The following is a 17540-nucleotide window of genomic DNA, read 5'->3' as shown; positions in this document are numbered from 1 at the left end:
GTTAATAATTATAGTTTTATCAGTGTAAGTATTTGTCCTCCAATTTACCTTCTTAAAACTTAGCATATTTGAGAAAAAGTTTTGACTTGCTGTTTACCTTGAATTGTTATGAGATACTGTGTCCTTCTCTTCACTCTAAAAGCAGTGGGAAGGCATTGATACCTTTTTACCCAAGAATTAACCTGATTAAGTATCTTCCCCTAAGTTGTGTGGGCTTTTTACCTCCACCGCTTTTATGATTTTGAGGATTTCACATAGGGACACATTCATCTTGTGTTTTGGTGCCTTTGAGCAACTCCAAGACATTTGATGCATCTCTGTGTTATCTCTGTTTCCTCTTTTGTCTCTTCCCTTTTTTCTACAACTGCCTTTCAATTTCTTTTCTTTTTTTTCTTTTCCTTATCCTCCATTTCTCCTCTGTGTCTGTGTTACCCTTTGGCATTTGTGGGCATTAGTTATTCCTAGTGGTTGTGCCATAGACGTTTTCAAGACTAGACATGTTCCATATAGAGAAATGGTCATTCTCTTTTCTGAGATAAGACTGAGTGCAACAGGTGCTCAAAGTGGTTCTTAAGTTTGATATTTTTGCCTGAAAGTTTAACTATTTTGAATATCTAGATTTAAGGACCTGTATCAAGGCACAAATCAGACTTTTTAGCTGTTATTTTGTGGTGATGTCATTGTGGCCAAAATGGGTTATGTTGTAAGCTATATATGTTAGCATTTTATATTTTATTATAAAGAAAAGCAAACTTTTATTTAACTTAAGTTTTTTACTTCATTAATTTAGGTATGGATGGCAGAACAGAAAATATCATATGATAAGAAGAAACAAGAAGAATTAATGCAACAGTATCTTAAAGAACAAGAATCATATGATAATAGGTGAGAAATTCCACTATGCTAGTGTTTTTTTGTTTTTTTGTTTTTTTGTTTTTAAGATTTTATTTATTTATTTGACAGAGAGAGATCACAAGTAGACAGAGAGGCAGGCAGAGAGAGAGGGAAGCAGGCTCGTTGCTGAGCAGAGAGCCCGATGCGGGACTTGATCCCAGGACCCTGAGATCATGACCTGAGCCGAAGGCAGCGGCCCAACCCACCGAGCCACCCAGGCGCCCCTATGCTAGTGTTTTTATTTTTGTGTGTGTGGTTGGCTTTTTTTTTAATTCAGTTAATTTACATATAATGTATTACTGGTTTCAGAGGTAGAGTTCATTGATTTATCAGTCTTATATAATATCCAGTTATTACATCATGTGTTACACAGTTGCTTGCCTTCCCTCCAGCAACCCTCAGTTTGTTTCCAATGATTAAGAGTTTCTTATGGTTTGTCTCCCTCTCTGATTTCATCTTGTTTTATTTTTTCCTCTCTTCCCAATGATCGTCTGTTTTGTTTATTAAATTCCACATATCAATGAGATCATATGATAATTATTCTCTGATTAACTTATTTTGCTTCTATGCTAGTGTTTTTAGAATAATCAATTGCATGAGAATGATCACTTATTAAATCATATATTAAATTAGCTTTTTTGAATTCAATGCCCCAGTGATAGGATTCTATTTCCTCTGTACCCTCTTTACTCTTATATCTGTACATTGCCACTTTTTCCAACCATATCCATAATTCACATAAAATATATGTTAAGGGGCACCTGGGTGGCTCAGTGGGTTGGACCTCCGCCTTCGGCTCAGGTCGTGGTCTCAGGGTCCTGAGATAGAGCCCCGCATTGGGCTCTCTGCTCAGTGGGGAGCCTGCTTCCCCCTCTCTCTGCCTGCCTCTCTGCCTACTTGTGATCTCTCTCTGTCAAATAAATAAACAAAATCTTTAAAAAAAATACGTTAATGTGATTGCATATACAGTTTATAAGCAAATCCCAACTTAGGTAAGGCTTGGAAGAACAATGAAAGTCTATACTGGAACTACTGAGACTGCTTACAGAGATATTTCTTTAGCATACACTGAAAAGAAGGGATGCACAGAGCACCTTCAAGAAGTAAAATGAAATGTGTCTACTTGACCTACATCTCATTGCTCTGCTAAAGGCAGGATCATCTAGAGTCCTTTATTGGTTTACTCCAGCATAGTACCATATCCAACACATAAAGGGTTGTCATTTTATGGTTGGGTTTTTTTTTTTTTTTAAGATTTTATTTATTTGTTTATTTATTTATTTGACAGAGCAAGTGAGAGAGAGAACACAAGCAGGGGGAGTGGGAGAGGGAGAAACAGGCTTCCTGCCAAGCAGGGAGCCTGCTGTAGAGCTCAATCCCAGGGATACTTGACCCGAGCCAAAGGCAGATACTTAACGACTGAGCCACCCAGGCGCCCCTCATTTTATGTTTATATTACCAAGTCTAACTCACGCTGGTTGCTCTTGGTTAATCAAGCAAGTGAATAGTGCTGCTATAGTTATATAGACCATACTTTCTTCAGCTCATTTCTGTTCTTCATCAAAATATGGAATGTAAGTACTACTAAACTGTTACTGAATATTCTCTTTAAAATATAGCATATCAGGGGGTGCCTGGGTGGCTCAGTGGGTTAAGCATCTGCCTTCGGCTCAGGTCTTGATCTCAGGGTCCTGGGATCGAGCCCTGCATCAGGTTCCCTGCTCCATGGGAAGCCTGTTCTTCCTCTCCCACGCCCCCTGCTTGTGTTCCCTCTCTCACTGTGTCACTCTCTGTCAAATAAATAAAATCTTTAAAATAAATAAAATATATCAAGAGAGAAATTATAGAAATAAAACTTTAAGTTTCAATTAAGTACTTTCCTCACTAGTTCTATGTAATCTGGTTAGCTTAATTATTGAGTACCTACTTTCATGCAAGACAATAAATAGCAGTGGGCCTCTTTGTTATAGGGGCCTATAAAAATGTAATACGTGGTTCATCTCAGTTGTATTGTTTGTTTGTTTTAATTAAGTGGGCTGCATGCCTAACATGAGACTTTTAACTCGAGCCCCCGAGATCAAGAGTCACACGTTCTACCAACCCTGTTTATTCTTTATCTTAAAAAAAAAGAGTTACTTTATTCTCTTTGTAATTTAATATTTGAAGCTATACAAACACCCTGTTTTTCCTTGAACTTTTGTTCACTAATTTAGCATTCACTGGTAGATACTGCCTGCATTAGTTATTCCTGTGGTGTTCGAATCTATTCCTCTCATTCCCTCTACATTTTAAAATTTGAATTCCTAATTATCATATGGTTTCACTTATTTGTGGAGCATAACAAATAACATGGAGGACATGGGGAGATGGAGAGAAGGGAGTTGAGGGAAAGTGGAAGGGGAAGTGAACCATGAGAGACTCTGGACTCTGAAAAACAACCTAAGGGTTTCATAGGGGCAGGGGGGTGGGAGGTTGGGGGAACCAGGTCGTGGGTAATAGGGAGGGCACGTATTGCATGGAGCACTGGGTGTGGTGCAAAGACAATGAATACTGTTACGCTGAAAAGAAATTTAAAAAATTTAATTCCTGTGGAAAGAAGAATTTTCCCTTTCCGTTGTGTAGTTATTTATTTAATTATTTATTTTTATCAGTATGGACTCAGGGATATTTAGTTAATGGGTTATAAACCAATACTATTGTTACTTACTTTGCGCTCAGATTGTTTCAGTTTTGGCCTTTGACTGCTCTGCCAGCTTTGCTCCTATATCCAACCCCTGGTAACCACTATTTTACTTTCTGTCTCTATGGGTTTGCCTGTTATAGGTGCCTCTTATAAGCAGAATAAAAATATTCGTCTTTGCGTCTAACTTATTTCACTTAGCACAGTGTGTTCAAGATTCATCTGTATTATAGCATGTGTCAGATCTTTTTTCTTTTTGTGGCTAAATAGTATTCCATTGTGTATATATATATATACCATATTTTGTTGATGCTTCTGCCTTTGGGCTGTTGTAAGTAATGCTTCTGTCAACATTGGCATGCAAATATCTATCTGTTCAAGTCCGTGTTTTCGGTTCTTTTAGGTATATACTTAGGAATAGATTTGCTGGATCACACAGTAATTCTGTGTTTAGCTTTTAAAGAACCACCAAACTCTTCCATAGTAGCCGCACCGTTTTACATTCCTACCAGTCATGCAGAAGGGTTCCATTTTCTCCATGTTCTGGCCAACATTTATTATTTTCCTTTTTTTTTTCATAATAGCCATCCTAATTAGTGTGAGGTGGTAGCTCATTGTTTTAATTTATATTTCTCTAGTAACTAGTGATATTGAGCTTTTCATGTGCTTGATTTTAACTTCTAAAATGGTGTCAATATATAATCTGTTAAAAGTGTATTTTGGCTCTAAGTATATATATTTACAGAGTTTTGGAGCCATCACCATAATCTAATGTCAGAACATGTTGTACCCGTTAGCTGTTACTTCCCATTCCCACACCCTGTCTTTCTACCTGTCAACCCTAAGCAGCCACTACTTTACTTTCTGTCTCTGTAGATTCAGGTATTCTGAACTTGGCATATAAATGGGATCATACATATAAATGGTCTTTTGTGACTGGCTTCTTTCACTTGGTGTAATGTTTTTGAAGTTCATCTTTTTGTAGCATGTATCAGTAGTTCATTCCTTTTTATTGCAAAATAATATTCCATTGTATGGATTTAGATCCTGTCGTCCATTTCTCTCTCTCTCTTTTTTTTTAACAGTTCTTTATAAATTCCAATGGAAATAAGAGAAGAATGATAATTATGTAATAGACCCTTTGTGATTACCTTTCTCAAATATAAGAGGAGATTCTATTCACTTTTTAGCTTTCATCTTTATAATCAGTACTTACTTGGATCTTATGAAGTAAAACTTTAACTCAGCCATTCAATTTATTGCAGAGCTTTTTTTTTTTCTTTTTTTAAATCACGGCATATCTCTCTAAACAGAACCTAAACTGGGACCTTCAGTGTTAGAACTACAAAGAAGATGATTTCTGAGGTGCAGCAGACATTGATTTCATCACAGTAATTAACCTGTTGTAGAATATCTTAAACTATTCTCTCCTCTTTGGCCTCATCAAAGAATTTGATTCTCCTATTGCTTTGACTCTTATTACAAGTATTAATTGGATTTGACTTTCTGAAGAAATTCCAGAGAGACTCATTTTTCCAAAACTAATCCTTCACAATTAAGAAAAAATGTTGGCACTATTTAACTTAATTCCAAATTTGTGCTGGCATATAGGATTTCAAAGCTGTCATTATTTCCATAGCATTTCAAAGTTTAAGAAAAGCATGTGAGAGGGACCGTGGCATTTTTCCCTTTTTCTGTTGGAAGGGCGAAGATCTCTCAGGTAATGAGAAAGTCTCAGAAATTAAAACCAGTTACTAAAGAGGCAGCACTGTTTGAATTTCCATTCATGTACTTCAGATGTTATCTAATTAGTGAAGTAAAATTTTGGAACTTTATCTCTGACAAAAATAGTTTCTGTTAATTTCCTTAGGGTTTTGAGAGATGGGGAATGTTTATTCTGTAACTTTTTCCTCCTGTGTAAAATTGTTAACTTACTTGTTTCACTTAGGTTGCTTATGGGAGATGAGCGTGTAAAGAATGGCCTTAATTTCATGTATGAGGCCCCACCAGGAGCTAAAAAAGGTACTTTCCTCACTTCCTTTTCCTTAGTCTTTGATGTGTTTACAACTAAAGATTGAGAACTGTTATGACTGACTTTTTAAAAAAATTGTTCTTCATCTTTTCGGGGCTCCTGGATGGCTCAGTTGGTTAAGGGTCCAACTCTTGATTTGGGCTCAGGTCATGATCTCAGGGTCATGAGATTAAGCCCCACTTGGGGCTCTGTGCTTAGCACAGAGTCTGCTTGGGATTCACTTTCCCTCTCCCTGCTTCCATTCTCTCTAAATTGTGTATAAATAATCTTCAAATAAATACATACATACCTAAAAGTTGTTCTTCATCTTTGAAAGTTGCTATTATTCTGTAAATATAATTTTAAAATATTGAAATCAGGGGCTCCTGGGTGACTCAGTGGGTTAAGCCTCTGCCTTCGGCTCAGATCATGATCTCAGGGTCCTGGGATCAAGCCCCATGTTAGGCTCTGTGCTCAGTGGGGAGCCTGCTTCCCCCTCTTCTGCCTGCCTCTCTGCCTACTTGTGATCTCTCTTCTGTCAAATAAATAAAATCTTTAAAGAAATAAAAATAAAATACTGAAATCAGTATAATAGAATAAATATTAGAAATAATTGTCTAATCTAGTAATATTTTGTGACTTGACTTTTTTTTAATGACTTGAACTTTGAGGAGGAAAAACTGTCAGCATCAGTAGAAGTGCACTTATTTTATAAATTTGTGTATACATCTTTAGTCCTGCTTAATATACATATAGATAGCATAATAATCTGTCAATGAAAAATAAAAAAGTTTAAAAACTAGGAATTCGGGACACCTGGATGGCTCAGTCATTGTCTGCCTCTGGCTCAGGTCATGATCCCCAGGTCCTGGGATCAAGCTCCACAATAGGCTCCTTGCTCAGCGGGAAGCCTGCTTCTCCCTTTCCCCCTCCTCCTGCTTGTGTTCCTCTCCTGCTATTTCTCTCTCTGTCAAATAAATTAAAAAAAAAAAAAAAAGCAAACAAAAACCTAGGAATTAGCATGCTTATTACATACTATCTTCTTCAATATTGTATTTATCCTTTTTTTTAAAAAAGATTTTATTTATTTATTTGACAGAGATCTCAAGTAGGCAGAGAGAGAGAGTAGGAAGGAGGCTCCCTGCTGAGCAGAGAGCCCAATGCGGGGCTCAATCCCAAGACCCTTGGCTCACGACTGAGCTGAAGGCAGAGGCTTTAACCCACTGAGCCATCCAGATGCCTCAATATTGTATTTATCCTTTAGAGATTTGAATTTTATCTTGTGAAAGAAGAAAAAAAGTCAAACCAGTAATTTCTTACAAGTTATAATTAAATACCATGACATCATAATATAGTATATGATAGCTGACTTTAGTGTTGAAGTTTTTAACTTGAGCTCCTTTTTTTTTCTCCCATATCTTTGATATGCAATCAAGAAAACAAAGAGGTAAAGTACCATTTTCTGTGTTTGGATTTACTTGGCAATAGATTGTAATTTTATGGAAAAATTGAAAGACTTCTTAATGAATGTTTTTAGAAAGAAGAAACAGAAGGAGAGACCGAATACAAATTTGAATGGCAGAAAGGAGCCCCCCGGGAAAAGTAAGAGCCAGTTTCTTTTAAGATGAAATACATATCACTAACTTTATCTAATATCCCATCTTATATTGTCTTTTCCTTCACTAGTATAGACAACTAATGCTAAAGGTATTTTACATGGTTTTATACAACTAATTTACTTGATTATAGACTTTAATTTTATATAGTTTTCCATTTTTTAAATCACTAATCATTAAACTGGACAATTAAAAAGTAAGTGGTGTTTGGAAATGCTAAATAGATTTCATAGTCTGTGTGTTTATTGAAATTACACATTTTATAATGTATTTAGAACTATAAAACTATTTTCAGAATAACTGCCATTTATTAAATTGTTCTTAATACTATGTACATATTCTCTACTTAATAGATATGCCAAAGATGACATGAACATCAGAGATCAGCCCTTTGGTATTCAGGCAAGTGAGCCATATTTTACTTTGTAAGAATAATTTTTATTTAATAAATACTTCTTTATACTGTTGTCCAAAAGGTATGTAAGCTAAAAAGGGCTCTGTGGTGTTGATTTGTACCAGATAGTAAAAGGACTAGGGGAGAAAACATTAAATGTCGTAGACTGATAAAATGCTTGTGCTTTCTCTCTCTCTCTGTCAAATAAAATCCTTAAAAAAAAAAAGAAGAGAGGGAATTTAAGATTAAGCCATGACATAATTCTTCTTTGGTATTTAACCATTCTTTCTGGATGACATTGTTTTATTGCCACTAAGTAACAGTCAAAACGCAATATGATTCACCTTAGCTTTTAGGCAGAATTTTAAAAGATTTTAGTATTTATGTTAAATTACCAAATATATTGATGGAGTCTTTCACTGGAAATCTTTTAAAAATGACAGTAATTTAACTTAGACTCTACCAAGAAGTAGGGATTTGAACATTTGTTAGATTCTAACTATCTTACTAACTAAAATAACGTTCACTATTTCTCAGGTTCGAAACGTGAGGTGCATTAAATGTCACAAATGGGGTCATGTCAACACAGATCGAGAATGTCCTCTGTTTGGTCTTTCTGGAATCAATGCAAGTTCAGTTCCCACTGATGGCTCAGGTAAGCACTAGACATGAATTATGTTTGTTTTAGAATTTGTATCAAGGACAAACAAGGAAAGATAACATTTTTCTTAATCTCTCTGGGTATTATTTTCCTTTGTTGGTTTTTTTTTTTTTTTTGGACTAAGTCATGTACCCAAAATATGATAAGTGGGAAACTCTGATAATATATTTTGAACTTGAAATGTTGTCTGTTAGAATTTAATTTTTCTAGCCCAGGGCCCTATAAACTTGATTTTAAAGGTAAGAGATATACTAAGCATAGTTCATTAAGTTAGTAACCTAAAAATAGAAGGAAGAAATGGTTATTTCTCATATTCATGTCCTCCAGAATTGTAAATGTAGGCTGACTAGAAGACTCAGCAATTACGTCATTTTAGTTCAGAGATAAAATCAAAACTGAGTTTAAAAAGATGTTAAATACTTTAAAATTGAGTTTTTCTTGATAGTTATTTACCTTCTTGCATATTATTGACAACTTAAAAAATTGGTCTAATCTGGTTTGGCTCGTTTGAGTTCTCAGATATTGAAGCTGAGAAGTTTTAAATTTATCAGTGCCTTATTAGTATATTATTGAAACAATCACACCAATCCAACTTTAAGTCATAATTTAAAATAACCTGCTTAACTCTGTAATCTGAAATTATTTCACTTTTATGAGCTTCAACTCATCTTAAAATAAGGATGATAGTATAACTCAAGAGGTTTTTCAGCGTTATTTAAGAAGCTGTAGAACCTTTCCTAAAACGCCATCTTACATGAAACCCCAGTATACAGACCAGGTATTAAGGCAGAGCTGCTCTACTGAAGTACATGCTCTGGGCGTGAAGGCCTGTCCCCTCACTTCACCAGCCCTCTGATGCACTTTTTTGGACTCCAGTCTTTCACTACCACCTCTGAGCACAAGGTTCACTGTCAATCAGCATAAGACCTTCAGCTTCTATTCTCTTACAAGAGATCCTGCTCCCTTCCAGCAAGCCAGGGGCAGGCTTTAAGATTCAGGATACCAGTGCCTGTATTAAAAGTTTAGGAATTTGATCCATTGTCAAGTTTGACAGTGGGGTTTTTTTTTCATTTTTGTGTTTTTATTATTTTTTTTTTTAAGTAGTCTCCACGCCCATTGTGGAGCCCAGTGCAGGGCTTGAGTTCACAACCCTGAGATCAAGATCTGAGCTGAGACCAAGAGTTGGAGACTCAACTGATTGATCCACTGAGGAGCCGCTTGACACTGTTTCTTTTATGGTGTTATGCATATTAGAACGGGTAGAGAAGTACACAGAATATTACAATAGATTTTTTTTAAATCCTTACTGCTCTAAAGAAGGTTTAGAAATCACATTTTACCTAGAGGGAAACTATTTGCTCAGTGGTGAGAGAATGTTGGTCTGTACCTGGCAATCTCTGGCAAAAGAAAATCGTACTGATTCCATAGTGCAGGTACTCTTAAAACCCAGATACTGCTGTTCCCTCCTCCCCTACCCCCACTCAGCTGGTGAAAGAAGAGAGAGAGGTCCCAAAAGAAGTAAAGCCCCAAAGAACATGGGGGTAAACTAGGTCATACGTGAAGAACCTGTTGGCTCAAATATTTCTGACCACTAATTTTAGTAGTCATAGGAATCTGATGTTGTCTCTGAAAGGTATATATGTTTTCTGGAAGGGGTTGCATCTTTCTCATTTTTCCTTCACTACAGCCTTATGGTGCCCTTACAACTCTGTGGCTCCTGTATTGGCTAGGGGCAGACACAGTGGCAATGGCTGTCTTTGTCCCCAGCTTCATCTCACTTTGATCCGACTTCTGAGAGAATGAGTAGGATAGGCTCCAGACTAGTAATCAATAGACCTGCTTTGTCTTGATTCTGTATTAGAAGTCTGTAACAGCAACCAGAAGATCTTGTGCTGTTAACCTATTTTTAAGAGTATTGGAAATGGTGAGGGGCGCCTGGGTGGCTTAATCAGTTAAGTGTCGGCTTTCTGCTCAGGTCATGATCCTGGGCGCCTGGGATTGAGCCCCACATCTGGCTCTGCCTGCTCACTGGGGAGCCTGCTTCTCCCTCTCCATCTGTCCCTCCCCCTGCTTATGCTCTCTCTCTGTCTCTCTCACATACAAAATCTTCAAAAAAAAAAAAAAAGTATTAGAAATGGTGACTTCAGGTCACCATAATAAACAGCAAAACTGTTTATTAGCTCTTTCCACTGTCCATTTACATTCATAAACTTTAATCATTTTATACAAAGTTTTTGGAGCCTACTTACATTGGGGTTATACTGTAGTACTGTTCTTTAGTCAAATAAACTTGTTCAAAATAAAGTGAACCAAATAGAAAAAAGCTGTATTTTTTGGCTTCTAGTAAGTCTTAATGTATTTGTAACCAAGCTTGAGATGTCTACAAATTGGTGACTATTTCTCTGTATCTAAATGAATTGAGCAGTGGGGTGGTAAAGGATAAAATAAATATTAACTTTATTGAAATACTATAGTCGATATCACTAATATATAAAATGTTTTTTCTAGTCAACATGAAAAAGGCGAACCTATAAACGCAAAAAAGCAAGACATAAATGTAGGTAGCTCAGAAAAGGAGAGCTCCAAATGGCCATTAAACCTATGAGGACATTTTCAGCAGCATTAATAACCAAAGAAATAGGGGTGCCTGGGTAGCTTAGTTGGTTAAGCATCTGCCTTCAGCTCAGGTCATGATCTCAAGGGTCCTGGAATTGACTCCCATGTCAGCCTTCCTGCTTCTCCTTCTCCTTCTGCTGCTCCTCCTGCTTGTGCTCTCTCTTTCTCTGTCAAATAACCAAAGAAATGAAAACAGACAATACACTATCTTCTCTCCTACCAAATTTGGCAGAGATTTAAATGAAGATACATCCAGTGTTGAAGCAAGTGTGGTAAAATTAACATTTTAATCCACTGTTGATAAATTGGAATAGCCTTTTTAAAGAGTCATTTGATGATATGTATCAAAAGCCTTAAAAACGCTCATATCCTGCAGTGCCTGTTGGGTCAGTCGTTAAGCATCTGCCTTCGGCTCAGGTCATGATCCCAGGGTTCTGGGATCGAGTACTGCATTGGGCTCCCTGCTTCTCCCTCTCCCACCACCCTGCTTGTGTTCCCTCGCTTGCTGTCTCTCTCTCTCTCTCTCTCTCTTGCTCTCATGGTCTCTCTGTCAAATAAATAAAATCTTTTAAAAAAATTCATATCAAGCAGAGAGAGTCAAGTATCATATGGTTTCACTTATTTGTGGAGCATAACAAAGAACATGGAGGACATGGGGTGATGGAGAAGAGAAGGGAGTTGAGGGAAATTGGAAGGGGAGATGAACCATGAGAGACTATGGACTCTGAAAAACAACCTGAGGGTTTTGAAGGGGTGGGGGTGGGAGGTTGGGGAACCAGGTGGTGGGTAATAGGGAGGGCATGTATTGCATGGAGCACTGGGTGTGGTGCAAAAACAATGAAAATACTGTTACACTGAACAGAAATTTTTTAAAAAGTGAAAAAAAAATTCATATCCTTTTACCTAGAAATACAGCTTCCAGGAATTTATAAGAAAGTGATAAAGGGGAGCTCCTGGGTTGCTCAGTTCATTAAGAATTCGAGTTGTGATTTTGGCTCAGGTCATGATCTCAGGATTGTGAGGTTGAGCCTTGCCAGCACTGGGCTCTACGCTCAGCAGGGAGTCTGCTCTCTCTCTTCGCCCCACCCCCGCCCCTTCCCCATTCCTGGCTTGCATGCGCATGCTCTCTTTTAAAATTTTTTTTTTCTTTTTTTTTTTTTGTTAAATACTGTTTCCCAAGCTCTTATTGAATCATAGTCCTGAGAGGAGTCTGAGACTCTCACCCCTGAAAGATGATCATGATCTGAAAATTTGGGAAAACAGGTTTAGGCAAAAATGATGTCATAGAATATCCTGTGTGGTATGGTATGTGTTGTTTTTGGAAATGGGATAGTACAGTGGAGAAGAAAAGATGGTAATGTGATGAAAATCCTTATTTTGATTTTAAGGGAAATGTTCATTTCAGCATCATTTCTAAGTTTTCACTCTTATAAACTAAATATCCAGCACTAGGGGAATGCAAAATAAACTGTCGATATATTCAGCGAATTAAGGAATACTAATTAAATCTACATTATGAGTTTGATAATATAAAACTATATGCGTATACATTAGGACTAGAAGGAAACATTGAAGAATGAAAATAATGATTTGGTGAAATTACAAGTGACTTACTTTTATGTTAAAATGTGTGATTAAAATTGGGAAGAAACTTAAAATTAAGGCTTTACAGACATTGAATATTTTATGATATCCTTCAGAAGGCTCATGTTTTCCTTTATACTCCTATATTAAATTTATTTCCAGAATAGTTGGAGCAGCTAAATAAAGCAAAGAGATACTGGTGTTTTGTAAATGATATATTCATGATGAGAAGTAACTAGTAGTCTGAGTTAATTCTTTGCCTTACTCTTTATAGAAGAAGGCATTAGGAAAATTTCCATTTCCGTTTTCCCTTTAAAACTGACAAATGTGTGAGAACAAATACTGGTAAAGACACAGGATATTTTTTAATTTCTAAAATCCTTTATCTTACTCATCTGAGACTATTTCAAAGCACTGAACTCTATGATAAAATTATGGTAAAAATAGATCAATAACTTTCACCATCTGTGATACTGCAGAGGATGATGAAAGTTACTGATCTATTTCTGATGCACTGTCAAGGTTGAGAACCATCATCTTCAGCTATATGTAAGAACAATTGATATGATAGGAAGATTTCCTAATGATATGGATGTTACTGAAAACATTTGGTCAGGTAAAAAGATCATCATAAAACAAAGTAGCTACATGGATTCTATTCGTGTTTCTCTTACTATCTTTAGGTAGACATATAGACACATACTTGTAGAAAAATGACAGGAAATAGACCGATATATGAACATTGGTTGTACATTTGTAATTTTTAAGTGAATATCATTTTAGAAAAATTAAAAGTTGTATATATAGAAGTAAGTCATTTAAAATTTTATTGCTCAGTTAATATGTTTGAAGTTTGACCTGAATTTACCAGAGCCACTTAACTAACATTAGGAGAAACTCTTAAAGGTTTCTCAAAAACAAAATGAAAAACTCTACTGTATCAAATAGGAAAGCAAGTAATAATGATGTTGTATTCTGAATTGAATGCAATGAGAAATAAACTGGCCAATTTCCTAATCCACTTGCTGATTCAAGCTAAAAAATCTTTTCATTTTAAAAAATCACCTATTGAATAATGTCTCACCAGTGAATAGAGATTATTTTTGCAATAATGCAATTTCAGTGGATGTGGTTATCATGGGATAATCACACCCCTGGGGTACAGCCTTGTGCCTGTAATCTCCCAGGAGTGTAATTATTTCATGATAACCGCACCCCCTGGTGTTGCATTATTTCTATTATGAAATTCTTAGTTTAGTATATGAAGTAACTTACTTTGATCACTGGAAACTGCAAGGTGCTGTTAGAATGTTCCAGCTGTGAGGTTTACAGAGACCAGCTATAAGATTTACTTCTCCTTTACAAAGTTAAATTAGGCAATCAAAATGCTTCTTTTGGCTAAGCTGGTTTAGAATATCTTTCTACCGATAAGATCATCTTAACTTTATAAGTTTTCATGTATTCTAAATACATCAGAATTACCCATAAAACTTTAAAGCTTCTTTTTTTTTTTTTTTTTTTTATTTATTTATTTGACAGAGAGAGAGATCACAAGTAGGCAGAGAGGCAGGCAGAGAGAGAGGAGGAAGCAGGCTCCCTGTGGAGCAGAGAGCCCGATGTGGGGCTCGATCCCAGGACCCTGAGATCATGACCCGAGCCGAAGGCAGTGGCTTAATCCACTGAGCCACCCAGGCACCCCTGAATTTTTATAAAATATTTTTATATTACAGTACAATTAAATGGCCTGCCCACCTCTTAACCATACTCTTTGGCCCTTATTCTTATCATTAACTCGTGCCGTCTGTCTCACATTTATAGTGTAAACTGAAATTAAGCATTTTTTTAAAATCCACAGTGGGGGATTTTAAGGTAAGGGTATTTTAAGATTTATTTTATTTATTTGAGACAGAGAGAGTATGAGAGGGGAGAGGTCAGAGGGAGAAGCAGGTTCCCCATGGAGCAGGAAGCCAGATGTGGGACTCGATCCCAGGACTCCAGGATCATGACCTGAGCCAAAGGTCAGTTGCTTAACCAACTGAGCCACCCAGGCACCCTGTTTTTTGCTTTCTTAATAGATTTAATAGTTACATGTGTGCCTCCTGTTTAATCTTTTTGTTTTGTTTTTTGTGCTTTCTTTTAATAGACATTGTTCTTATAAAGTTGTTTTAGGCTTGGAGCAAAATGGAGAGGAAAGTACAGAAATTTCCCATAGCACCCTGCCCCCACAAATGTATGGCCTCTCCTGTTATCACCATCCTCTACAAGAGTGGTATATACCCAACATGGGGCTCGAGTTTAGAACCCAGTGATCAAGACTTGGCGTGCTCCTCTGCACTGAGTCAGCCAGGCGCCCCACATTTATTAGGACTGATAGCCTACACTGACACATTATTATCTCCCAGAATCCATAGTTTGCATTAGGACTTGCTCAGCATTGTGCATTCTGTAGGTTTGAACAAAGGTATAATGTCATGTTTCCACCATTATGGTATCATACAGAGTAGTGTCACTGTCCTAGAAATTGCACTCTGCCTCTTCATCCCTCATTTCCTTCAAGTCTCTGACATCCCTCATTTCCACTAACTTTATACTGTCTCCGTAGTTTTAACCTTTTCCTAAAGATCATGTAGTTGGAACCTTAAAGTATGTAGCCTTTTCAGATTGGCTTCTTTCACTTAGTAATATGTACTGAAGTTCCTCCTCATGACTTCACAGCTCATTTCTTTTTAGTGCTAAATAATACTTCATTATCTGGATGTACCACAGTTTATTGATCTAATAGACATCTTGGTTGCTTCTGAGTTTTGGCAGTTATGAATAAGGCTGCTATAAACATCCATGTGCAGGTTTTTGTGTGGTCATAAGTTTTCAGCTCGTTTGGGTAAACAACAAGGAGCATGATTGCTGGATAGTGTGGTAAGAGTATGTTGAGACAGGAACACAGGCAGGGGGAGTGGGAGAAGGAGAAGCAGACTCCTCAACAAGGAGCCCGATGCAGAGCTCGATCTCAGGACTCCAGGATCATGACCTGAGCCAAAGGCAGAGGCTTAACAACTGAGCCACTCAGGCACCCAAAAGTATGTTTAGTTCTATAAGAAACCACCAAACTGTCATCTAAAGTAGCCACACCATTTTCCATCAGCAATGAATGAAAGTTGTTGTTACCTACATCCTCACCAGCATTTAACATTGTCAATGTTAGGAATTTTGGCCATTTTAATAGGTGTGCAGTAGTATCTTGTTTCACTTTGCATTTCCCTGATGACATATGATGCATCACATTTTTTTCATATGCTTATTTGCCATCTATGTATCTCCTTGGTGAGGTGTTTGTTAAGGCCTTTGGCCCATTTTTAAAATTAGGTTGTTTTTAGTGCTGAGTTTTAAGAGTTCTTTGTATTTTAGGTAATAGTCTTTTTCCAGATGTGTCTCCTGCACATTTTTCCTAGTCTATTGCCTGTCTTCATTTTCTTGATCAGCTGTTTTTTTAGCAGCTTTTTGGGGTTAAAATTTACATACCGTATAATTCATATCTTAAAATATACAATTCAGTGGTCTGAATTCATGTACTTACAAGAGTTGTACATCCATCACCATAATTTAGAATATTTTCATTACCCCATAGGGAAACCTCTCAGCCCTTCACCTTCTAGCTTTTCTTCTCCCCAAGCCCTGGGCAGACACTAATCTACTTTCTACTTTTTTTTTTTTTTTTGTAAATTGCCTATTCTAGACATTTCATATAAATGAAATCATACAATATGTAGTAAAGAAGGTAGATTTAGTATCATTTTCTTTGCCTTTAAATTTCACACTTACACAATTAAAATTGCCTTTCTTCTATCTACCATCCCAAACCCTTAACCAACTGAGCCACCCAGGTGTCCCATCCCAAACCCTTAATGTCCAGTGTCCTTTTCCCGTGGAGTCTAGGCATGTCACCTTCCTTGCACATCAGTTTTGCACAGAGTATTGTTAACTAGGGAAGGTCAACTAAGCCAGAGTTTTTATTAGGGCTTATTTACATAGTCTGGATTAACTTATTGGTTATATAGCTGAACTCCTCTCTAGTTTCTCTCCCTTCTCCAGATGTCAGGCTAATGTCATGCGGCTCAAAGCCCTGACGTTCTACATGGTTGGTCTTTCTGGTGTGGCCAGCCATGTCCTAACTCATCTCCTTAACATAACCTATTTAGGCATTTACCATGAGTCACCTCATTAATATAAGCTATAAGGTCCCATCATGAATAACAGACACTCCAGTCAGTCAAGAAATTTCAAAGTTCTATAAGATACCTCAGAAATAATCTTACCAAAGAGGTAAAAGATCTGTACTCTGAAAGCTATAGAACACTTATGAAAGAAATTGAAGGTGACACAAAGAAATGGAAAGACATTCCATGCTCATGGATTAAAAGAACAAATATGTTAATATGTCTGTACTACCCAAAGCAGTCTACACATTTAATGTAATCCCTATGAAAATACCACCAGCATTTTTCACAGAGCTAGAGCAAACAATCCTAAAATTTGTATGGATCCAGAAAAGACCCCAAATAGCCATATCAGTCTTGAAAAAGAAAAGCAAAGCTGGAGGCATCACAATTCCGTACTTCAAACTATATTACAAAGCTGTAGTGGTCAAGACAGTATGGTACTGGCACAAAAACAGACCCATAGATTAGTGGAACACAGCAGAAAACCCAGAAATGGACCCACAACTATATCAACTAATCTTTGACAAAGCAGGAAAGAATATCTAGTGGAAAAAAAGACAGTCTCTTCAACACATGGCTTTGGGAAAACTGGACAGCTACATACAAAAGAATTGAACTGGACCACTTTCTTACATCATACACAAAAATAAATTCGAAATGGATGAAGACCTAAACGTGGAGAGGAAAACATGCAAATCCTAGAGGAGAACACAGGCAGCAACCTTTTTGACCTGGCCATAGCAACATCTTACTAGACATATCTCTGGAGGCATGGGAAACAAAAGCATACATGAAATTTTGGGACTTCATTGAGGTAAAAACTTCTGCACAGTGAAGGAAACAATCAATAAAATTAAAATGCAACCT

The 17540-nt window shown here is 36.9% G+C and overlaps 1 protein-coding gene across 2 annotated transcripts in view; it reads left to right on the top strand.

Annotated features, from left to right (window-relative positions):
- Positions 1-17540, top strand: part of CIR1 (corepressor interacting with RBPJ, CIR1) — a 44405-nt gene that overhangs the window by 5142 nt on the left and 21723 nt on the right. For both annotated transcript variants that reach the window (XM_046019791.1, XM_046019792.1), the window contains exons 2-7: positions 791-885; positions 5523-5596; positions 7022-7032; positions 7123-7187; positions 7555-7603; positions 8133-8250. In XM_046019791.1, coding sequence (XP_045875747.1) covers positions 791-885; positions 5523-5596; positions 7022-7032; positions 7123-7187; positions 7555-7603; positions 8133-8250 — 412 coding nt within the window. The remainder of the gene's footprint in view (positions 1-790; positions 886-5522; positions 5597-7021; positions 7033-7122; positions 7188-7554; positions 7604-8132; positions 8251-17540) is intronic.

This window comes from Meles meles, chromosome 9 (genome assembly GCF_922984935.1).
Source record: "Meles meles chromosome 9, mMelMel3.1 paternal haplotype, whole genome shotgun sequence".
Classification (NCBI taxonomy): Eukaryota; Metazoa; Chordata; class Mammalia; order Carnivora; family Mustelidae; genus Meles; species Meles meles.
The sequence above is the reverse complement of the archived record's forward strand: the minus strand, read 5'-3'. Positions and strand labels throughout refer to the sequence as shown.